The sequence below is a fragment of the Pyrus communis genome, chromosome 15, assembly GCF_041283825.1.
Source record: "Pyrus communis isolate YQ-2024b chromosome 15, ASM4128382v1, whole genome shotgun sequence".
Taxonomy (NCBI): Eukaryota; Viridiplantae; Streptophyta; class Magnoliopsida; order Rosales; family Rosaceae; genus Pyrus; species Pyrus communis.
Window position 1 is genome coordinate 29,703,281 of NC_142579.1, and position 25,328 is coordinate 29,728,608.

Genomic DNA, 25,328 nt, shown 5'->3' on the forward strand with positions numbered 1-25,328 from the left:
TTTGAACTTGAACATAATCAGTTAATAATTTTTATATGGTACAACAAACATAAAACTTAATAAAACGACATGTAGAATTCTGATCGAATTTCTTTCTAACAATATAGTCCTTAAGACATCTAACACATGTTCTTGAAATATAAGTGTCTTCTAAAACAATGATAAATATAAAAACTTGACATTGATTTTATTAATTATCTGCTCACAAGCAATGAAATGAAAAAGAAGTTTAAAGTCTGAAATAACCGTAAACACAATATAGTGGTGACTTAATTATGGATAGGACAGATTTTCTTAAAATTTTAGTTCGTAAGACAAAGTTGAAATAGATTTATAAATTCATATGACAAATAACAACTAAGCCTTATCACATTAAATAAGGTCGGTTATATGAATCTTAATGCAATTATGCTCGATTTTACGTCAAATTTCCGTATAAGTTCATATGATATCTAAAAAAAAAATTCTAAAATACATTATTCACAAAAGTAGACAAGAAGGTACCCCCACTGGCCACATAAATTGGATTTAAGCATTGTCTCTTTCTTTTCTTTTTTTAATGAAAATATTGTTCTTTTTAATGCATGTTACTGAAAAAGTAAGCTTGAAATGAATGAAGTAAATATTAAATACAAAAATTGTACACATGCGCATTTCTCTCCGTATTTTTACCGTTTGGATGCGCCAAATCTAACACCAAACTCGGTGTCGTAGACTCGTAGCCAACAGATCCTCTTCAAATTCCTTTGGTGCGGATTTTAGGAATTCATTCATGTTCGTTTATCGTATATTATACGGTTAGTTTTTATCATATATTTATTTATGTTTAATTTTCAATAAAATATTTTTAATAATTTTTAATCGCATAATGTACGATTGACGGATACGGTTTACGAATCTCCGGATCCTCACAAAGGGAATCCGGCTTAGACTCGAAACCTCCCTTCCAGCCCAAATCAAGTCCACCAAAAAGTCAATAACAAGTGGTCTTCTCCAAAATCTCTACCAAACCACTGTCTGCAACTCCACCCAAAGACCCAACCTTATCCCTGCTTCTCACTCCAACTCCACACTTTCTCTCTCTAAACACCTCACCCCTAAACCCACATCCCAAATCCTTCAATCTCCGACCCATCGAAAAACAAAACCAGAAACAATCACCTGGTTTCTTCGGATGGGTTCGGATTTGACGCCCGTGAAAGCCACTCCGATCCCGACCCACGACCAAGACTCGCCGAACCCATCTGCGGCGCTGCTCTCTTTCAACACCGACCCCTCTGCCTCTCCGGTCCCATCGTCTTCCCCTTCTCACAAACCCAGCACCACCGTCATCTTCATCTCTCTCCTCCTCACCACCTGCGTTGCTCTCTCCGCCGCCTTCGCCTTCGCCTTTCTATTCTTCTCCAACTCACCGAAATCCGCGCCCGTCTACGAGTCCTCGTCACTGGAATCCAAGGCTCGAGCTTTGAGAAAACTCGATCATCCGGTTGTACTTTTGGTTTCCTCAGATGGGTTTCGATTCGGGTACCAATTCAAGGCGCCGACGCCGAATATCCGCCGCCTCATCGCCAACGGGACGGAGGCGGAAGAGGGTTTGATTCCGGTATTTCCAACTCTGACATTTCCCAACCATTACTCAATTGTCACAGGTCTTTACCCTGCTTACCATGGAATTGTCGACAACCACTTTGTGGACCCGCACACAGGGGAGTCCTTCACCATGGCAAGCCACGAGCCCAAGTGGTGGCTCGGCGAGCCGCTGTGGGAGACGGTGGCCAATCATGGTTTGAAGGCTGCCACTTACTTCTGGCCTGGTTCTGAGGTAATTAAAGGTTCTTGGACTTGCCCTGATAAGCTTTGTATGCAGTATAATAGCTCTGTTCCTTTCGAACAACGGGTTGATACCGTTTTGAATTACTTTGATATGCCTAGTAGTGAAATTCCTGTGTTCATGACTCTGTACTTCGAGGATCCCGATCATCAGGGTCACCAGGTGGGGCCTGATGATCCGGAGATTACTGAAGCTGTTGCTGGAATTGATAAAATGATTGGGAGGTTGATTGAAGGTTTAGAGAAAAAAGGGGTTTTCGAGGATGTTACTATAATTATGGTGGGTGATCATGGGATGGTTGGTACATGCGATAAAAAGCTAATTTATTTAAGTGATTTGGCCCCTTGGATTGAAATTCCTAATGATTGGGTCCAGTCACATACTCCAGTGCTCACCATTCGTCCGCCTTCGGGTGTTGATCCTGTGAATGTTGTTGAGAAGATGAATGAAGGGTTGAAATCGGGGAAGGTTGAGAATGGGAAGAATTTGAGAGTATATCTTAAGGAGGAGCTTCCTAGTCGACTCCATTATGCAGCAAGTGATCGAATTACGCCTATAGTAGGGTTGGTTGAAGAGGGATTTAAGGTAGAACAAAAGAGGACGAAAGGGAGAGAGTGCGGAGGAGCACATGGTTATGACAATGCTTTTTTTTCCATGAGGACCATATTTGTTGGGCATGGTCCTCGGTTTGAAAGAGGTCGCAAGGTTCCTAGTTTTGAAAATGTCCACATATACAATTTGATCACAACGGTTCTCAATATTCAGGGTGCTCCTAACAATGGATCTGTGTCATTTCCAAAGTCTCTTCTTTTGCCTGCTGCGTGATGTCCACGCAAAGTGTATCCCCGTGGAGTCAGCTTAGTGAAGTTTGAGTGGTGGTTGGAGAGATTTCGTTATTATGTAACTGTAAGATTATGTGCTTGTGCTTGCGGGATTCTGAGGTCATGAATAGATTATGATCCAGCATTGCAGAAAGGTAGCGGTATCAGTTATTTCATGATCCGGGAGCTCACTCGTAGCGACATGCTTAGTTCCTTACCCGTGATCTGCGAGCTCACTTGTTGCGACATCTTAGTTTCCCTGGCAACCTCGGTCTTCTGTCTATTCATTACATGTAACAGGAGCTGTGCCATGAAAAGGTCCACCCTCTAAATGCTGAGTTGTGAATTTGCAGTTCTGTCAAGAGACATCGTTCGCTAGATTATAGTATCATTGAGAAACTTCAACCTTTTATGTCTTTGAATGAATATCTGCTTATTTACGTCTTATTGCCTTAAGTATTCATAATCTGTATTTAATTTGGCGGCACTTCTGAAATTTCGGGTTAACTACGTTTTAGTACCCTGTGGTTTACAACTTACATGTGTGTAACTTTCAGTTTCACCTTATCCCATCAGGTGCGGTTGGTTGTATGAATCCTAAAACCGAGCACAGTGGCATTTTAGAATTCATACATCCGACCTCACTTTGTTGTTTTATATCCTAACCCCAATTCGCCAGGGTCAAAGTTGAGGGGAGAGATTAGGGAGGGGAGGTTGCTGTGTGGGATTCTTCTATTCTTCAATACGCTCCTTCACGTGGGACTACGACATAGTCTAACATTATGCTATAAACATGCAACTCTTATACATGTTCATTCAATCACGAAAGCAAGACGGATGCAATTAGGTAATTCGGGAGGGATGGAAATAAGGTGATTCAGGCCGAGTCAATCAACCCACTCTAATATTTTTCTGATTTATATTTTTCTCCATTTAATGGCCATTATATAATGTATGCTTGATGGGAAGAGTTTGGGCCTTTGGGATAGTAGGGGGTCGTAGGCCCAAAAATCAGCACAGTTTGATTGGATTCTGTTGGAACGATTACGGGCCCAACAGACTTGAAATATACGACGGCGCATGATTTCCCGAGCACGATAATACAGTACAATAATTTAATTCAAATTACCGAGACATTTAGTAATACGTTTTAGTAATATTTTATTTATTTTTAAGTAAAAAACTTTAAATTCTACTTCCGTATATGACGAGTTCATCAATAAAATGTAATGGTATTATTTTTACTATTTCTTAGTTTAAAATTTATAAGTATCAAATTTCTCTTCACTTGTAAATTATATAATTTGAATAGCAAATACACATCAATTGGACAACAAGGGACACAACGAGTGGATGAGGGAGAGAGAAGCAGTTTCACCACGTTTCGTTTTGAAAACTATGCTTTGGGAAACATATATGTATTATTTATTACTAGTGGGACCCATGATAATAGAATAAAAGAATAATGAAAAGGCACAAAAGTGGTATGTATGAGTAATGTTAGGAAGACTAAATTTGCAAACTAAATAATGTGTCACCAATAAGAATGAGCACGTCTATCAACGCTTAAATAATAAATCAATCATCAACTTACATGTCCCTTAGTTCTCAAAATTTAGTTTCCAAATTTAGTCTCCTTAGCTTTAATCTTGTAGATATATGTTTGAAATTGGAAAAAAAGGATTGTCTTTTATTGATAGAAATGAGTTTTTATAAATTATAATATAAAAAGGCAAGTTGGAAAAAGGAATAGAGAATGCACCCCAAAATGAGAGAGGTTATCTCATAGTTCTTAGTCTGTGAAGATACGTTGTTAGTGCTCCGTTTTATTTTTCCATTAATGCCGAACCTACACATGTGCTCGAGAGATAACTGTGTGTATACTTCAGTATAAGGGATGTATAGATTATCAAGAAGAGGAGCCTAACTATATGTATATATAGAATACTAGAAATTATAAATAAAGTAATAATAAGAACGTTTTTTTATAACTTCATTCACAAAATAAAATTCTATTTGAATTTGTTGACCCTAAAAACTACAAAACCTACTTGGCGCGCAGGCCGAGTAACTAATGAGCTAACTACGTCCTTCGGTTGATGCGGGGCATGCTAACTCGTTGACCGAGCTCGGCCAAGGAGTAAAATTTGTTGATGTTGAGTTGAACGCTCTACTGACTTCTTGATCTTGCAACTGCGACCGAGGAAGGAACACGTCTCAGCCTTCGGGTTCTCGAGCCTAAAGACAAGGCTGCTAGTTCTGCGAAGTTCACGAATCGTCGGCGCCGGGTTCGGTCATAGTGATTATATTCGTAAGAGTATAAGCACGTTGAACCGGCTCCAAACTATATGGACACAAGTACTCAAAAAATATGTATGTCTTGATGGTAAATGTGGCGGCCGTCAAAATGCCGAACTCTGAAACTCACTTGTGAGTATCCAGTCATAAAATCACTTGGCGTTCAATGTGTCGAATGTAGTAACTTGTAACACCTTACTTCGTCAAGAAGGCTAATAAGATGACCTCTGTCAATAAAGATTCAAAAACCCTTCTCGATCGAGACTTGGATAGGTAACCAATTGGCCTCAACGCAGTGCTGTTTATCCAAACTGAAGATGTTCGCCAATTGCCTTCATAATGCTGTTTATCCAAACTAAAGGAGTGTTGGCGGAAAAAGAAAATAAAAAATCTCAAGATGTTTGAGAGGTTTGCGCAGGACAATTTGTGTGTTGAATTGGAGAGGGTTTCTATGGTGAATGTCGCTTGGTATTTATAGAGACCTGCATACCCAAGTCGTGGAAAACAATCCCAATTGCACTGTGACTCCAAATCTTTAATTGTTGCTGCTGGCCACACACTTATCCCATGCATAATCACAATAAATGAAACTCTGAAAATTTATCTTTTATGCACCTAAGCCCACACCTTAGGCCTTATCACATCAATCAAAGTTTAATCTCATCCTTATCATGACCTTCCTTTTCAAAGATCTAATCTAATTACGTCTTTACCATCGTTCAAAATGGCCGAGATGATTTTTAGCAACCCGACACAATCTGTGTGACTAGATTATGCCAAGGATATTCGATGGTGCTATTTATCCCATCATCTCTTCATAAGCTTTATCCATGCATGCATGGTAATTAAAATATCATGGTTGATAGTTTCGCATTATCTGCAAAACCAACTGATTCCATCACATCACCTCATTTTGATTACTCCAAATGGCATATCTACATACTGATCATCCAATATTAATTGCATTCTTGTAGTATTGTTCCCCGTGGTTCGCATGCAGATGAGACTCTAATGCTACACGACATTTCACACTTTAAGGATATGTTCAAGATAATTACTATGATAAAAAACAATAGTACTATCAAGAAAAACCTCTAATCATTCGACGACCTTGATTAATTGGGCCGATGGTGTAAATTCGGGTGTAAACATTGCCCCCCAATTTCCTTCAACTTCGGCTCGTGAGCCGAATAGTTAAGGAAATTAATTGTTTGTAGCCAACAACATTTCGTCGTATTGCCTAAAGAAATTTTGTTTCTCGATATTAAAATCACCTCTGTTCTGCTAATGTCGTGATTTACTGCAGCTCTCGACTGCCAGGGTCGAGAAAAAAATTTAGAGTATCGGTCAAAAAAACTGGGGTCGAGGATAAAGTGGGGCCCAGACCGAGACCGAGAAGAACTGGAGTCGAGATCGATAGAAACTGTTTTTGGAGCTCGGCCTGCCTATATATACATATCTATATATAAAAGTAGCCTAATTGTCTGATGTGATATGCCGGCCATGCAGTTGGCATATATATATATATATATATATATATATATATATATATATATATATACAGCATCCTGCCTACTCTTTTTTCCTAGATTCCTCCGCCATGTAATTGCATAGATACACAGCTGCCATGCACATACTTCTGAGCCCTCATTAATAATGTAGCCTTTTATTTTATTTTTTAACATCCGAGGCCAGAGAGGAAACACGAATTTAGCCTTGCTGAGTACCAGCGCACTTGTCCCTTCCATGCACGTGCATACTTGCATGCATTCTATTTAATGTAGAAAATGAGAGAGCTGCCGCAACTCTCAACTGCCAAAGTCAAGAAAAAATAAAAATTTGGGCTGAGGTTGGGAAACAAACCATTCTTGGCAGCTCGGTCTATCACCAATCAAAGTCACCGACTACTAATAATGTTGCCCCCTTATTTTCTTATGCATCAGCCTAAAAGGCCGAATGGTTAAGAAAATAATGTATTCAGCCTTTTTTTTTTTTTTTTTTTTTTTTTTTTTTAGCAAAAGAGAATGAAAATAGCTGAATCATAATCAGAATGAGGCCAACGATGCTTTATTCCAAGCTGAGATCTTTTTACATCAAAATTTTCATTTGGAGATTTTCCAAAGCCGAATAAAAGATCATCTCCAAATATGTTCGGCTTGATGAAAGATTTTTTATCATTGGCCGCCAAATGTGTTGAACAATTATTATACCCCCCTCGCATAATAATTTTGCCAATTTCGGCTTTTAACTCGAACAACTTAGCCGAACTGGATTTCTCCATACCAGCATTATCACCAATAATCATATCGATTGGCATGGTTTTTCCGACTAGACCCATGTCTTTGCCTTGTCGTTATTGGAGCATTCCTCTGACGAATCATTTTCTAAGTCGATTTGTGGCTCAGAAACTTGAACTTTTTCTTTTAGGCCCACAATTTCAGTCTCGATCGAACAAACAAATGGCCTAGGTTCTTCTTCGCCGTCTCGATAACCTTGATGCGGGGCGTGCCAACTCATCGGCCAAGCTCGACCAAGGACTAAAATTTGTTGATGTTGCATCGAACACGTTACTGACTTCTTGATCTTGCAACTGCGACGAGGAAGGAACATGTCTCGGCTTTCAAGTTCTCAAGCCTGAAGACAAGGCTGCTAGTTCTGCGAAGTTTACGAATCGTTGGCCTCAGATTTGGTCACGGTGATTATATTTGTAAGAGTATAAGCACGTTGAACCGACTCCAAACTATACGGACACAGGTACTCAAAAAAGATGTATGTCTTGATGGTAAATGTGGTTCGGCCGTTAGAATGCCAAACTCTAAAACTCACTTGTGAGTATCCAATCATAAAATCACTCGACGTTCAATGTGCCGAATGTAGTAACTTGTAACATCTTACTTTGCCAAGAAGGCTAATAAGATGACTTCTGCCAATAAGGATTCGGAAACTTTTCTCGACTGAGACTTGGATAGGTAACCCAGTCGGCTTCAACGTAGTGCTGTTTATCCAAAATGAAGGTGATCCTCGGTCGGCTGATTCTACAGCAACAGTGTTGTTTATCTAAACTGAAGGTGTGTTGGCGGAAAAAGAAAATAAAAAATCTCAAGATGTTTGAAATGTTTACGCAGGGCAATTTGTGTGTTGAATTGGAGAGGCTTTCAAATGTTGTCTGTAACTCTGTATTAATAGTAACTGTCTTTTGCTTGGCACGGCTTGATAGCTTTGTAGGGTCCAAATGTCGCTCTAACTTTGTAGAACATCACTTGACTCAAACTTATGTCCCATCACCTTAGCTGTCCAATATCTCTAAGATATGATAAAGGTTATCTCTTAATTTTCCTTGAAAAGATTAAATATATCTTCCCACATACGTGGCCTGACCAAATGAATGTATCATATTCCAACCGAAACTTCTCTTTCTCCACTATATTGGTCCAAGTGCAACCATGCATGCATGATAATTAAAATATCATGGTTGATAGTTTTGCATTATCTGCAAAACCACCCTGATCCCATCACATCACCTCATTTTGACTAATCCAAAAGGCATATCCACATGTTGATCATCCAATATTAATTTCATCCTTGTGGTATTGTTCCACGTGGTTCTGCATGTAAGATAGAACTCTAATGCTACACGACATTTCACATAACCTCTTCTGCATGGAGCTTTATGCTTATCACAATATTGTACACCTTAAGGATATTTTCAAGATAATTACTATGATAAAAAAAAAAAAAAAAAAAAAACAAGAGTAATGTTAAGAAAAATCTCTAATCATCCACGACCTTGATTATTTGAGCCGATGGTGTAATTTTGGGTCCAAACATTGCCCCCCAGTTTCCTTGAACTTCAGCTCACAAGCCAAATGGTTAAGGAAATTAAGTCTCTCCAACCAATTAGGAGTACTTCGATTGTCCAGCCAATTAGAAGTACTTCGGCCGTCTACTTATCAGGCCGAGAAGAACCTATTGTTGTGCACTTGATTCTTAGTAACTTGTCGGGAGAACATGGTCATGGCTTCTTTTGACCAAAGAACAACCCATGGTTGAAGAAAAGTGATAAACAATCAAGTTCGATTTTTTCTCAACCTCCTCAAACAATATGTCCTCCAGCATGTAGTAAAAATTAGTCACGTCGAGCCGTGGTAGATCCTCCATGAAAGGTGGGTCGAGGTCGAGAAAAATCTTTCTTGGCAGCTCGGCCTACTTTTATGTATATATATGTATGTGTGTGTATATATATATACACATACCTCGACATGTTGGCCAAGCTTGGCCAAAAAACTTTCGTCTTTCCAATGGATTCTGACAACTTGGAAGCAAATCATGATTCCTCACGCTACAACATGTCCATAGGTTGAAGCCTATATCTAATTAAATATCCTTCTTTTTCCCTTTTTCACTTCTACCAAAAGAAAATAGTAAAACCACTTTTGTTGAAGAAAAAGTCTGCCATCACCAGGAAAAACTTTGCATGCACGCATCCAAGGGCCTACAACATTAGTAACCGAACCCACCTGTCCTAATCACTGTTAAGCTGGATGGTAAAACCACTTTTGTTTTCCTTTTTACTAACCAGAGCCAAAACCAATCTCGCCAAGCTCGGCAATACAAGACCTTGAATCTGCCAACACCTATATGGCCACCATAGCAACTTCCTGACTCTCGGACTCGGCCTAGACAGCCAAAAGTTTTATTTTTATTTTTATTTTTATTATATATATATATATATAGTTTGTGTATGAGGCATTGCCCCCACTATTTTCTTATGCATCCACTTAATTAGCCAAATGATTAAGAAAATAATTTATTCCTTTTCTTAATAAAAGAAAACGAAAGTGGCTGAACTAATAAAGAGGAGGAAGCCAACGAAACTTTATTCCAAGATAAGATCTTAGACCGAAAAAAGAATTTTCTCCAAATATTTTTAACTTGATGAAATATTTTTCATTTTCGGCCGTCGAATGTGTTGACCAATTATTATGCCCCCCAGACATAATTTCTTCGCCAATTTCGGCTTTCAACTCAAACAACTTAGCCGAACGGGATTTCTCCATATCGGCTTTATCACCAATAATCATATCGATTGGCGTAGTTTCCGCGTCTAAAACCATGTCTCTAATTACCATATCAATTGATGTGGTTTTATGGTCTAAAGTCGTCTATTGGTCTTGTTCGTCATTGGAACACTCATTTGATGAATTATTTTCTGAGTCAATTTTTGGCTCAGAAACTTGAACATTTTCTTCTAGGCCTACCACACTTTCAGTCTTGACCGAAAAAATAGGTGGCCTTTGTTTTTCGGCCAAATTAACAATTTTCTTAAGCCGATGTCTCATTGCGGCTGGAGCGGAAAATTGCCCTTCGGTCTTTTCAACCAACCATTCCTCAAATGGAATCGATTTGTAGTAAAAAACATAAGGAAAATATTCTCCATCTAGCCAGGCATTAAATCGAGCCCTATCTTCATTTAACCATTACTCTTGCAGGGTAACGGGAGCTCTTATTCTCAATATGTAAGCGAATGACTTTTGCATCTCTCTATGGCCACGAAGAATTTTTCCACTTCCAAAGATCTTATTCGTTCCTCATTGTGTTTTTTCAATTGCTCTAGGAGCTCGTACAATCGGCTACGTTGAGCCAGATTGGAATCTTGATATATCATATAACATCGTAGTTTTAACACTGGGTCCCAGTGGACGTGCCAAAATGTTGACCCTAAAAACTACAAAGTCTATGTGGCGCGCAGGCCAAGTAACTAATGAGCTAACTACGTCATTCGGTTGATGCGGGGCGTACCAACTCGTCGGTCGAGGAGTAAAATTTGTTGATGTTGCGTTGAACGCGCTACTGACTTCTTCATCTTACAACTGCGACCGAGGAAGGAACACGTCTTGGCCTTCGGGTTCTCGAGCCTGAAGACAAGGCTGTTAGTTCTGTGAAGTTCACGGCGCCGGGTTCGGCCACGGTGATTATATTCGTAAGAGTATAAACACGTCGAACCGACTCCAAACTATACGAACACAAGTACTCAAAAGAGATGTATGTCTTGATGGTAAATGTGGTTCAGCCATTAGAATGCCGAACTCTGAAACTCACTTGTGAGTATCCAATCATAAAATCACTCGGTGTTCAATGTGCCGAATGTAGTAACTTGTAACACCTTACTTCGCTGAGAAGGTTAATAAGATAAGCCAATAAGGATTCGGAAACCCTTCTTGATCGAGACTTGGATAAGTAACCAGTCGGCCTCGACGCAATGCAGTTTATCCAAACTGAAGGTGCTCCTCGGTCGATTTATTCTACGACAACAGTGTTGTTTATCCAAACTGAAGATGTTCACCGGTTGCCTTCACAGTGTTGTTTATCTAAACTGAAGGTGTGTTGGCGGAAAAAGAAAATAAAAAATCTCAAGATGTTTGAGAGGTTTGCACAGGGCAATTTATGTGTTGAATTGGAGAGGCTCTCAAATGTTGTCTGCAACTCTGCATTTATAGTAATTGTCTTTTGCTTGGCACAGTTTGATAGCTTTGTAGAGTCCAATTGTCACTCTAACTTTGTAGAACATGTGTCCCATCACCTTAGCTGTCCAATATCTCCAAGATATGATAAAGGGTATCTCTTAATTTTCCTTGAAAAGATTAAATATATCTTCCCACATACGTGGCCTGACCAAATGAATGCATCCTATTCCAACCGAAACTTCTATTTCTCCACTATATTGGTCCAAGTGCAACCATGCATGCATGATAATTAAAATACCATCGTTGATAGTTTTGCATTATATTTGCAAAACCACCTTGATCCAATCACATCACCTCATTTTGACTAATCCAAAAGACATATCCACATGTTGATCATCCAATATTAATTGCATCCTTGTGGTATTGTTCCACATGGTTCTGCATGCAAGATAGAACTCTAATGCTACACGGCATTTCACATAACCTCTTCTGCATGGAGCTTTACGCGTATCACAACTTTGTATACTTTTAAGGATATTTTCAAGATAATTAATATGATAAAAAAAAAACAATAGTAATGTTAAGAAAAATCTCTAATCATCTGACGACCTTGATTATTTGAGGCGATGGTGTAATTTTGGGTCCAAACAGAATCACTAATCACTTTGGAATAAAATTGGAAAATAAGTTTGATTTTTTTATATTGTATTAATTGTGTAATGTGTAGTTATATATAATATCGATGTGTGCAAAAAGACAACAAGAGTTCAAAACATCGAAAAAATAATTTCACCTTCGTTGTCGCTTTCTAAATGGTCAATTTTTATTTTCAGATTTTTTTTGGCAAAAATGGGAAGACGAGGATATTATTCTTTGGAATTTAGTTTTTTATTGTTATAAAAAGAAAAATAATAAATAAGTTGCAACTCGACATTTATTCCTACCAATTTGGTGAACTTGACTAATGATTTGGTGAGTAATTCCAAAAATATAAATAAATCTTTTTCCCCATAATGGTCCCGTTATGCCCATATTTTCCAAGAGAACGACTTTCATGGGCCTCAAGTTGTTTTGAGTCCACCTTTCTCATGTGGGGCCCATCACCATCACTGAAGTCATATTATATTATATATACTAAAATTCAGTTGAGTTTTAGCACTATTCAGCAATAGTAAAAGGGCAGAATTGCCCCTGGGTCAATCGTTTGTTTTCCTTTGTCTGGCCTACTTCGTATGCCGAAAAGACGTTTTTGCCCGTGTTGTCCGCGTGTCCGCCATCCTTATTCTCTCAACTTCAAGAGTATTCTTCCCCACAAAAAAGTGGTTTCCAAGGTTTCCAAAGTTGGGATTGGGGGGGGGGGGGGGGGGGGTCAAGAATTTAGAGTGTTATTCTTCTTTTTTTTATCTATCTAAGATTTATGGGTTGTGGCTGAACTTTTGGCCGATTTCCAACCCGTTTTGGTCGCGGCCCGTCATCAGATCATTGCGTAACAAACGTTATTCAACTAAGGTGTATTTTATAATGGTTGTCTTTCAATTTTTATTTTGGATTTTTACTTATTTGGAAAAAAAAAAAAAAACCTAACGATTTCGTTTTTCTTTCAGTTGTGGTGCTCTATTAGGCCTTTCCCGGCTAAAAGAGCATTTTGCATTTTGGTTGCTCTGTTAATAAATCTGACATTTGCTAGCACCTGTGACGCTGCTCTTATATTCCGAGTAAGTTTTATGTCCTGCTTTTTTTCCAGTTTCGAAATGCATTGATAATTGTTGGATTAAAATGGATTTATAATTTTTGGGAAGAAATGAGAGGATTCATTGGAATTTTGGAAAGCTTTGTCTTTCTGTCTTACGAACAGGGAGAGGAAGAATTTTAAAACTTTTTATGCTGTTAGTGCTGGAACCTATGTGTTTTGTTGGGAAATTGATAATATGTAGAGTTATTAGAATTTTGGAAAGCTTTGTCTTCGTCGCTTTTATCCGGCAGAGGGAACACAAACATGGAGAGGAGGACAGTCAACATTAGTTTTAATTGTGGTTTTAAATTTGTTTATGCTGTTGGTGGTGGAAGTTTTTATTTTGGATTGATATGCTGGTTGTCAGATTTTGCCTGTTTGAAGTTTATGTTTTTAGTTTTAATTTTTTATGAAAGTAACTCATGTTTGCTTACCCGGCGGTGGTTACTTTTCTGTGCATTGTACGGGGTTTTGGTGTTTGAAGCCCTAGCCACATCGGTTGGCCAAGTAGCTGTGCATCCCTCATTGCCCTTTTCGAAGCTGCCACTACTGCTATGGTTTTTGCTTCTTAATCTTTGTAATAAACTACATTATGAAATTAATACACACGTTTAACTGGTGAATTTACATTTTGTTCTGGTAATGCAGATTAAATGGTGAGGAGTTCCATAAGCGCACCTCGGTGGGTTTTTTCGACGAGGATCCCAGTTTTCTCTGGCTGATTTCAGAACTTTCCGACCACTTAATGTGAATATAACATAGAAAATAACATTTATTCCATATCAGAAAAAGCCTTAAATCAGCTTCAATCCAACTCCTTTCTTTGCTTTGCTTACATAACAAATTAACCAATTTTGTTCCGTTTTGATAACCTTTTGAAACATTTGGTGTCTGCATAGAACAATTTTTCAAAATTTGGTTTCTTTTATGTTTTGCCTGCTCTGTCTACGCTTACAATTTGGTTTTCTTTTTGTTTTTTGTTTTTTGCAGCTTCAATGTACAGCCTTTAAAACCATTCGTACTTCAGGTACGTAATATGACCCTTTCATCTTAGGCTTTTTATTCAAACAAGTTTTTATTTTCGATGTACTGCAAAAATTATCTTTGTTATTCTTTTAAATAGTTTTTCTATTTGTTATTGCATGATCCAATGAGTTTCTTCCTAGATAACATTGTAAAACAAAAAGATCATCTCACCGAAGGGAAAATATGGAAGTGATGATTATTTATCCAAATGATCAAAGCTGAAATAACTGAGCAAGTAGTATCTCTGTGTTACACACAGACACCTAATCAGCTCTATCTGATTCATCTTTGAACGTCCTGTTTCCCATTTTTACATTAAAATCAGTACAAAACTGGCTTACATATCATTTTACACCATATTCTCATTTTTATTCGTTCAAAGATAGCTTGCTGCAAATTTGACAATCATTTTAGTCGGTATAAAACATAAATTTACTTCTTAACCTGCTTTTCCAATCCTTGGACATCATCTTCTTTTTATTATGTATTTTACCTTTTGTTCTTTCTGTCTGTTCCCATCTGCTTGAACATCAAACTAAAGTTTTGTTTTCCTCAACAAATTATCAGCATGGATTCCCATCGTCTAAACTCTTACCTCAACTAAGTGCACAGCTCTATATGCTTTTTAATTCTTCATATCCAAACGGTATATATATGCATGCTTATTAAGAATCAAATTACACAACTTTACATTTACAATTGTATATTGTTTCTAATAGCTTATATAATTTTTTCTTTGTTTTCCAATAACATTGTATCGCAACCTGGTCTAATGATATTCAATATAATTGGACAAACTGTTATAGACCAGTTAATGCCAATTTAAACACTTCTAATAAGTTACAGCTACATTATTATCTCGAATTTCAACATCAAATGTATATTTTTTTACTTCAAACATTTAGTTAATTATTAATAATCGTTTTGACTTATTATATGCTCACTCATAAAAGTAGTTATCCTCTAATGCATAATTCTCGACCACAAATTTATATCAACATTAAAACACTTCTAACCTTAATTTATAGTTAGTGCAGTATATTCTCTGTGCACATCATTTTCTTCTTCAGTTTCTGCTATTTTTTGTTCTCTGAGTTACACATGTTACCTGTGACATCCCACATCGCCCAGGGGAATGATCCTTATAGGTATATTCTCATCCTTACCTAGTACGAGGCCTTTTGAGAGCTCACTGGCTTCGGGTTCCGTAGGAACTCCGAAGTTAAGCGAGAAGGGGGCTAGAGCAATCCCATGATGGGTGACCCACTGGGAAGTTGCTCGTGAGTTCCCAAAAACAAAACCGTGAGGGAATGGTAAGCCCAAAGCGGACAATATCGTGCTAGGTGGTGGAGCGGGCCCGGGAAGTGATCCGTCCCGGGCCGGGATGTGACAATTGAAGGATAAATTTTGTCCTAGTTAAGAACATGTAAGAACATTTGAATACATATGCAAACTAATAACACTTTAAAGTAGGCATGCATTCAAAAACAATTCATAAAACCCATGACTTTCAAAGCCTAGTATATGGTGAACCATAAGACTCTTTAACAATATTAAAGAGAATAAGAATTTTAGAGATTCTTTACCCTTGAAGCTCATCCTTGATTGCACAAGGGATTCACCCAAGTGGAGGGCCTTCAAGTCACCTCCTTGCTCCTTGGATCTTCCTTGTGATTTTCTCCCTTTTAGTGCTCCTTTTCTTCTTTGAGGATTTGAGGATTTGTTCTCCAAAACACCAAAAGTTTGGTGTCTCTAAGTCTCCACACCAAAGATGTTGTGTGAAGATGAAAATGGATGACTTAGGGAAGAAAGATTGCTAGATGTTCCTCACCTAAGGTGGCCGGCCTCTATGTAGAAAATGAGAGAAAATGTTTCACCCAAATTCTATTAGAAAACCCCTTAATGTGAAAACCAAGCTATAATGTTGATTTTACACTTCATTTCATGTGAGTGGCAAACTTGTAATTAATACAAGTTTGCTACCCCTCACCCTTATGGCCATATGTTGTTATTGGGCTTAATTGCCCATTTTGTTTTAGTTGTCATACAACTTAAACATAATGGGCCTTGTGGACCAAAACGTTTTTGTGCCCCGAAGCCCAAAACTAAGTTAAACGCCCAATACGAACGTTTCGTATAATTAATTAACTATTTAATTAATCTTGACCATTCTTCAATTAAACCATTTAATTGCTTATCCATTTCATATAATTTCTTCACTTATATCCTTACTCGGTGTACGATCCATTAGGTTCCAATTAGCGAGGTAGTGGGCGATGTTACTCTTAACGATCGATTGTGAATTGAAACCACATTTCAATTCTCCCTTAAAATTAGTGTTTGCTAATCTTTAGGGCTTCCACAAACCATGGGTGACGCCTAGCAGCATGTCATGGTTACCCAAGCTAAGTAGAAGTGGTTGGAGAACCTATCCAGTTACAACTACAATGCAATACGGTCCTTCTCTAATACAATACTCTTAATCACATTGTTTAAGTGATAGTTTGTTTCATGTCTACTATCCAATGTGATACTTCTCTATATGATTCAATTGAATAAGATTTGGAACAAGCTTCCTTAGTCATATTCATATGCTTTGGCCAAAGACTCTCGAATCATATCTTAGAGTATTCTCCTTCCACCATGGAAGGTTAGAGATCCCTTGTTGTGCATTCATATGCCTACATGACTAGATAGCTTGACCCCAACAATGTCGTGGACACTCCAATGGAATGCCGTTGACATAATCAAAGATCAAGGACCTAACCATTAGACATCAATGATGCCTCAGGTCAAAGGACTACTTTGCATATTGCAACTATTGAGTTCTCACATGACATGTATGTTCGAACTCTCGTTTGATCGTTGTTCAGTGTACTCGATTACTCTTTCGAGCACCTATGTGTTTGCCTTAGTGTCCAACACCAAATGACTTGAGACTAGTTCATACTCATGCTTGAGTCGACATAACACATACTAACCTTAGCGAATTGTCAATGCCCAATTGGCAATCCTATGGCTAGGAACGTTTTAGGAATGAACATAAGAGAAAGGTCTCGTTAATTTAACTAACTTAAATCACTTGTCTCTTAGATCAAATACATTCCTTGGATTCCCTTATTGCTTAAACACAAGATACTATAAATAGTGATTAACAATAAGTTTTTGCCCTCTATTAAACATATAAAAGTTTAACACAATAAGTATTCCAAAAAGCTATTACATCAAATGAGTGGCTTTGTGGGCATACTTCCAACAATCTCCCACTTGCACTCAAAGCCATCCTCTCATGTATCTAATACCCATCTTTTCCATATGGCGGTCAAGTTGGATTTGAGACATTGGCTTCGTTAGTGGATCTGCTACGTTATCGGCTGAAGCAACTTTGAGGATGTTGACTTTCCCCTCGGCAGCATATCTTCTAATGATATTAAAGCGCCTATCAAAATGCTTGTTCTTTTGATGTGCCCTGGGTTCCTTGGCTTGAGCTATCGCCCCATTATTATCACAGTACAAAGTTACTGGTGACGTAATGGTTGGAACCACTCCAAGTTCTGTGATGAACTTCTTCATCCAAAACGCTTCTTTGCCGGCTTCAGCTGCAGCGACATATTCAGCCTCTGTCGTGGAATCAGCAATTACACTTTGTTTCTTGCTTTTCCAGCTAACAGCCCCACCATTCAGAGTGAATACATATCCGGAGTTGGAACTTCTATCATCGACGTCAGATTGGAAATCTGCGTCTGTATAGCCTTCCACTCGCAACTCTGTCGCTCCTCCATAAACGAGGAACATGTCCTTAGTTCTTCTTAAGTACTTAAGGACCGTCTTGACAGCTGCCCAGTGTTCTGATCCTGGGTTAGATTGATATCGACTAGTAATGCTCACAGCATATGCGATATCAGGCCTTGTGCATATCATGGCATACATGAGACTTCCTATGGCGGAAGCATAAGGAATAGTATTCATTTGCCGTATCTCTTTAGGAGTCTTAGGTCCCATGGACTTAGAAAGGTGAATTCCATGTCTCACAGGAAGAAAACCTTTCTTAGATTGTTCCATCTGGAACCTACTTAGCACCTTATCAATGTACATAGATTGGGATAATCCAATTAATTTTCTGGATCTATCACGATAGAGCTTTATCCCAAGTACATAAGATGCATCTCCTAAATCTTTCATGTGGAAGGTTTTGGACAACCACACTTTTACAGAAGAAAGTACTGCAGTGTCATTCCCGAATAATAATATGTCATCTACATATAACACTAGGAATACAACTGCTTCCCCAACGACTTTTTGATAAACACAATTGTCGTCTTCGTTTTAAGTAAAACCAAACGATTTGATTTCAGTATCAAAACGAATGTTCCAGCTCCTGGAGGCTTGCTTAAGTCCATAAATGGACCTCTGAAGCTTGCATACCTTAGTCTTTTCAGACTTGGACACGAAACCTTCGGGTTGAGCCATATAAAGCTCTTCCTCTAGGTAGCCATTCAGAAAGGCTGTCTTCACGTCCATTTGCCAGATTTCATAATCATGGTACGCAGCTATAGCAAGCAAAATCCGAATGGACTTAATCATGGCTACAGGAGAGAAAGTTTCTTCATAGTCAATCCCTTCTTGTTGCCTGTAACCCTTGGCTACTAGTCTAGCCTTATAAGTCTCCACGTTCCCATCAACGCCTATCTTCCTCTTGAATACCCATTTATTTCCAACAGGTACTATACCTTCTGGAGGGTCTACAAGAGTCCAGACCTGATTTTGATACATGGAATCCATCTCGGATTTCATGGCCTCATGCCATCTCTTTGAATCAATGTCGGACATTGCTTCATTGTAGTCTCTAGGGTCCTCCTTTGTGTCATTGTCACCTAGAAGGTGCAATTCCGCAAAGTCATTGTCTAAGCCATACCTCCTAGGTGGCTTATTGACCCGTTCAGATCTACGTGGAGCTAGGGGTTCAGGAACAGGGTTGTCAACATGTCGTGTGCTTGTTTGTGGTTCATCATTAATCTCATTAATTTCCATCGTTTTACTTATAGTTTCTTTGAGAACAAATTCGACCTCTAGAAACTTAGCAGTTCTGGCGACAAAGACTTTCTGGTCGTCAGGATGGTAGAACTCATATCCCATAGTTTCTTTAGGATATCCCACAAAATAGCACATTTCTGATCTCGCTTCAAGCTTAGTAGCTTCAAGCTTCTTGACATATGCTTCACAACCCCAAATCTTAATGTGATTAAGACTTGGCTTTCTTCCATGCCATATCTCATAGGGCGTTTGTGAAACTGATTTGGAAGGTACTCTATTAAGCAAGTAAGCTGCTGTATATAGAGCGTATCCCCAGAATGTTACTGGCAGATCAGCGGAACTCATCATAGAACGAACCATGTTCATCAAGGTTCGATTTCTCCTTTCAGAAACTCCATTAAGTTGTGGAGTTCCCGGTGGAGTCCACTGTGATTTTATTCCACACTCTTTGAGATAATCTAGGAATTCATTACTCAGATATTCACCCCCTCGATCTGATCTTAGGATTTTTATCTGTTTCCCAGTTTGCTTCTCAACTTCATTCTTGAATTCTTTGAACCTTTCAAAGGATTCTGACTTGTACTTCATAAGATACACATAGCCAAACCGAGAGTGATCGTCGGTGAATGTGATATAGTAGGAGAAACCTCCTCTCGACGTAGTAGACATAGGTCCACATACGTCAGTGTGGATTAACCCTAGAATTTCAGTGGCACGCTCTCCTTTCCCAGTGAATGGAGATTTGGTCATCTTCCCTTTCAAACAGCATTCACAAGTACCCATCTGGTCATTACCTAATGGGCGGACATATCCGTCTTTCGACATCTTGCGAATCTTTTCAAGGTTCACATGTCCAAGTTTAAGATGCCACATCCTTTCTTGGTTAACTTCTTCTCTAGCCCTTTTGGGTTTTGAGGTATTCCCGCTTTCAATACAGTGCATCCCACTATTCGTCTCTAGGTGAAAAAGTCCCTCTATCATATTACCATGAGAGATAATACAACCGTTCAAGTATAAAGTGCAACTCATTTTGTCAAACAATACTGAGTGCCCATCTCGTAAAAGCTTAGAGATAGAAATCAAATTCTTTATACATGAAGGAAAATATAAACAATTTTTAAGTTCCAGGACTTCCCCAGAGGGTAGGTTAAGCATGTAGGTGCCTATTGCTTTTGCAGAGATTTTAGCGCCGTTCCCAACTCGCACAACCATCTCCCCATTGCGTAGTGTCTTGCTCCCTACTAGTCCCTGCATCGTATTACAGATATGTTGACTAGCGCCTGAATCAAATATCCAGGAATTGGAGCTCACTGTAAAAGCACTTTCTATGACCGAAATAGTCTCTTCAAAAGTTCGTGTCATAAGGCTCACAATGCGCACCCTGTATTTCTTCTTCCAACGTTCATCCCTTCCACAATGAAAGCATGTTCCTTTGGATTTCTTTGCCTTCTTCTTACGTAACCTTTTCCTTGTTTTTGCATTCTCACTCCCACTGTCCTTTTTGAAACCTTTTTCAAATTTACAGCATATGTCAATCATCTCGTTAAAAGTATGATCGAATCTATTCACTTTATAGTTTACAATAAACTTAGTGAAATCATCCGAGAGATATGCAAGGAAAAAGTCTTGGGCCATTTTGTCAAGTATAATGGTGGGTAGTATTTTAGGCATGTCGTTAACTACATAACATAACAGAAATCGTATTAGATTGTTGATTAACTACTTGATTGGGTCTTGAATCAAATAGTACCACTGATAGGAGCATATTCATGCGACTTAAATGGCTTGTTCTCGTGCATTTACGTTATGTTTCTCTCGTTATTTTAGTCCTTTATGCTTCTTTTGTGTGTTTTCAGGTTCTAAGGGCCTAGGGAGCAAGAAAGTGCATTTTGAGGCCAATTGGAGCATTTTTGGGCATGGATTGGATAGCTTATCCATGGAGCCAAGAGGATGGACGAATTGGAAGGCCTTGTAAGCACTTGAGGACACAAAACAAATGGCCCTAACCCAATTACTTTCACCTTGCCTTGGGCTTAACACAAACACCATTCCTTGCCATGCAAGGGGGAGCAATTTGGGTCCATTTCATGTACTTAAACTCTAGCCCAATCCATCAATTCACATGCAAAACCACCATTAACACACATGCACCCAAACAAAGCCAACCTAGCTAACCCTACATGCATTCTTTATTTACTCTTCATCATTGCATTCATTCTCCAAACACTTTCATTAATTAAAATGCATTCACACACATGCACATCATTCATTCTTCTTCCTAGCCGTGCATCCCCTTAGCCATTTCCAACCACATTCTTCCACTTCCCACTTCATCATTACACCACCTAATCCACATGCACTCCCATCCATTTCATCATTGCATTCATCACCAAAGAACCAACAACAAAGCCGTGCATTACTCATCAATTCCAGCCACATTCCACATGTTTTCACAACCTAATTCACATGCACATTCAGCCACCTTTCTCCCAAAAACAGTGCACATGCATTCATTATTCATTCACTTTGCATTCCCTTTGCAATTACACCCCACATGTCCATTTAATCATTCAACCACATTCCCATTAACCACAAAACAAATCACACAACACACCAACACACATGCATCCTGAAATTCTTTGCCGTGCAATCACATGCATTTCCCTTGACATTTTCAGCCATCACACTTCATCATTACACCACCATTCACTCTTTAACCCACACACACTTCACACAAACAACATTCACATGCATTCACATGCATTTCCAACACAAAACACACTCAAAACCGTGGCCAACTTTGCATTTCAGCATTCCCATTTGCATTTTCAGATTTCCACCCACTAACCTAGTCATCAACACATGCATTCACTTCATCATTGCAGCCACCATTCACCCTAATTGTCAATCACATACTTTCCCATTGTATAATACATCCACATGCATCTTTAACCAACAAACATTGCAGCCACAAACACTCAAACACAATCAATGTCGTGGGGTACATTACAATTCCAGAAATTCCAGCTTTCCAACCTAGCCACATTCACATGCATTCACTCATAATCATTCACCAAACTTGCAGCCACATTTCCACCTATTCCAAGCTGTCATGTTCCCTCTCATTTACCTATAAATAAGCATGCAACCTAGCCACAATGATTTGATCTCATTTTCATACACTTCACACAACACAAACACAACCCTTGTGCCGCAAATCCCCTTCCATTTCTGTGCAGTTTTTCTCCTCCATTGCAGCCACTATCCAACCACTTCCCATCCCTCCAAAACACTTCACATAATCCCCAAAGCTCACTTAGACCTTGTGCTACAACAACGAGGAAGAAAAGAGTGCCTAAACGTTCATACAATTCAAGTTTGAGTTGTTGGAATTTTTAGGTGTTTCTTTGATTTCAAAGTTTAAATTTAATTCTCTTTGTTTTGTACGGATGAGAATGGAAGAGAAGAGTGCCTAAACGTTCATACAATTCAAGTTTGAGTTGTTGGAATGTTTAGGGGTTTCTTTGATTTCAAAGTTATGAGGAACTAAACCCCCTTTAGCTAGGGGGTGATTCGAAACTATGTTTATATTTGCAATATGAATTGATTACTTTTGGTTGGTATTTCATAAGTTGTGGATTCAATTCGTTTAACTGTTTGATTGATAAATTATTTATGTATGTTCATTAAGATTGCAAGCTTAATTTTCATGCATGAATATGACGCTAGAATATAAGTGAGTTTCACCTAATCGTTATGAACTTATATTCACAAGTAGTGAAGGTTGCTTATAAACAATCGCGTTAAACGAATTCTTGGCATAAGTTTCATGCGTATTCCATAGTAACGAATGCCTCGTCGATGTTTATGATTTCCGTTGAACTTAATGATCTTTGTTGAATGTCTCTATCATGCGTATTCCATAGTTAGGGACTTTGATTAAGAATAATTTGGTTGTAATGCGTATTCCATTCAATCCAATGAATCTAGGGAAATCTGAAAGTTAATTTAAGCGAACCTAATTAACTTGGAGCATTGAGTTTCATAATTTATCGAAAGACCAACCGAAAATCAATCTTGTATTGCAAGTGTAACATGTGTGGAGAAGAACCCCTTGGCTATTCCATCATCCATATTTTCATCACATTCATATTTACGTTTATTCGTTTTACAATTTGCTTAGTTTATTAACTTGTTTTGTTATTTCAATTTTCGTCAAATCAAACTTCCCCCCCCTTATTTTGTTAAGTCTTAATCATTTGATTTGTCTTATTTTATGTTTTTAAAGTATTTGGAGTCTTTTGAACTTGTTTTGAGTCTTTTAAGTTTGTCTTAGTGTTTTAAAAGTTAGTTTTATTTATTTAAGTCAAGTGTTTAGCATCCCTAGTTAATCCCCGGTTAGAACGATCCCTACTTACATCATTACTACAATTGTCACAAATAGGGTTTAATCTGTATGCGTATAATGCTCGCATCAAATTTTGGCGCCGTTGCCGGGGATTAGCAAAGTTGCTAATCCCTTGTCTTTATTTTTATATTTTGTTTTTCGTGCATTCTTATTTCAGATTCTTAGTTTGTTTGTTTCCTTGTTTTTTAGGTACTGTGTATGACTCGTAGCTCTCGTCCTATTATAGAGAACATCTCCGACTTTGACGGTGATTTTGAACGCACTTTGAGGAGAACGAGGAGTCAACAAGAGCCACCACAACCGCCACCACAACCTGGGCTTGAAGAAGACGAAGTAGGTGAAGAAGAAAAGCCCACGGATCAATTTTTTGAAGAAGAACAAGCCATGGCAGCAGATAATAGAACCATCAAGGAGCTTTCGGCCTCGGGTTTGGCCAATGCAGACCCTCTTTGCATTCAATACCCCGCGGCTGCCCAAGGCAAGACCGATGAATTTGAACTCAAATCCAGTTTGTTACACCATATTCCGAAGTTCCATGGCTTGTCTATGGAAGACCCCAACAAACACTTGAAGGAGTTCGAGGTGGTTTGTTCGAGCATGACCCCCGTCAATGTGGATGGGAGTATATTGAAGATGAAGGCCTTTCCATTTTCACTTATGGACAAGGCCAAAGATTGGCTCTACGAACTAGCCCCGGGAACTGTGACTTCGTGGGAGAGTATGAAGTGTGCTTTCTTGGAGAAATTCTTCCCTACTTCGAGAGTGATTCTCCTACGGAAGAAAATTAGTGGTATTCAACAGAATCATGGTGAGACATTCCCGGCTTATTATGAGCGCTTCAAGGGCCTTGTAGCTTCATGTCCTCAACATCAAATGAAGGAGGAACTTCTCCTTCAATATTTCTATGAGGGCCTCCTTCCTATCGAACGTCAAATGCTTGATGCATCAGCGGGAGGAGCATTGGTGGACAAAACACCAAGGGATGCCAAGATTCTCATAGCCAACCGAGCGCTCAACGCCCAACAATATGAAGGAGTGGGCCAAAGGGAAGCCCCACGGCAACAAAGTGTAAATGAGGTGAGTGCTATTTCTGAAATTCAATCACAACTTGCTAATCTTACTTCTCTTGTTTCTCAGGTTGTAATTGGTCCAAAAGCACAAGAACACCAAGTTTGTGGCGTGTGCTCAATTCAAGGGCATCCATCGGACAAGTGCCCTCAACTAATCGAGAATGGTGGATGGGAATCTGCCAATGCCATGGGCTATGGGAATCAAAACCAACCAAGGAACGATCCATATTCTAACACATATAATCCAGGTTGGAGAGACCATCCAAACTTCAAATGGAGGGAGCCACAACAAGCTGCCCAACAAGGAGGATTTAGGCCAAACCCCCCTGGTTTTTATTCCAAGCCGTATGCACCCCAACAATCCCAACAACCTTCGGCATCATCTCATTCAGGTACGTCTTTGGAAAGTAATCAAGCTATGCAATTACTAACCTCTATTTCGCAGGGGTTGCAAAATCAAAACAACCGGATAGAAAATAACGAGAAGGAGATGATGGATATGAAGAAACAAATAGGGCAGATTTCTGAGTTCCTTGGACAGATTAGAGAGCAAGGAAAGCTTCCTAGCTCAACCACAGTCAATCCAAAGGGAGGATTCGAATCCGCCAAGGCCATCACCCTAAGGGATGGAAAAGAAGTTGGGA

At 38.9% G+C, this 25,328-nt stretch overlaps 1 protein-coding gene, 1 long non-coding RNA gene and 1 other non-coding gene across 4 annotated transcripts in view; all 3 read left to right on the forward strand.

Moving 5' to 3' along the window:
- The first annotated feature begins 757 nt into the window (after positions 1 to 757).
- LOC137735213 (nucleotide pyrophosphatase/phosphodiesterase 1) lies at positions 758 to 3,099 on the forward strand. Its single transcript, XM_068474622.2, has one exon. The coding sequence runs from the start codon at positions 1,175 to 1,177 to the stop codon at positions 2,654 to 2,656; it is 1,482 nt and encodes a 493-aa protein (XP_068330723.2). The 5' UTR covers positions 758 to 1,174; the 3' UTR covers positions 2,657 to 3,099.
- Positions 3,100 to 12,849: 9,750 nt separating this feature from the next.
- The window catches only part of LOC148690836 (uncharacterized), a 28,153-nt gene continuing 15,674 nt past the window's right edge, over positions 12,850 to 25,328 (forward strand). Inside the window, exons 1-4 of one of the 2 annotated variants that reach the window (XR_015956483.1) lie at positions 12,850 to 12,923; positions 13,019 to 13,703; positions 13,795 to 13,828; positions 14,137 to 15,282. This is a non-coding gene — a long non-coding RNA (uncharacterized LOC148690836). The other variant, XR_015956482.1, reaches the window with a different exon arrangement.
- Positions 14,356 to 14,458, forward strand: LOC137720323 (small nucleolar RNA Z103). Its single transcript, XR_011066495.2, has one exon. It is a non-coding gene; the product is annotated as a small nucleolar RNA Z103 (small nucleolar RNA).

Coding starts and splice junctions, on each gene's coding strand:
- LOC137735213 (XM_068474622.2), top strand. CDS start 1,175: ATGGGTTCGGATTTGACGCCCGTGAAAGCCACTCCGATCCCGACCCAC.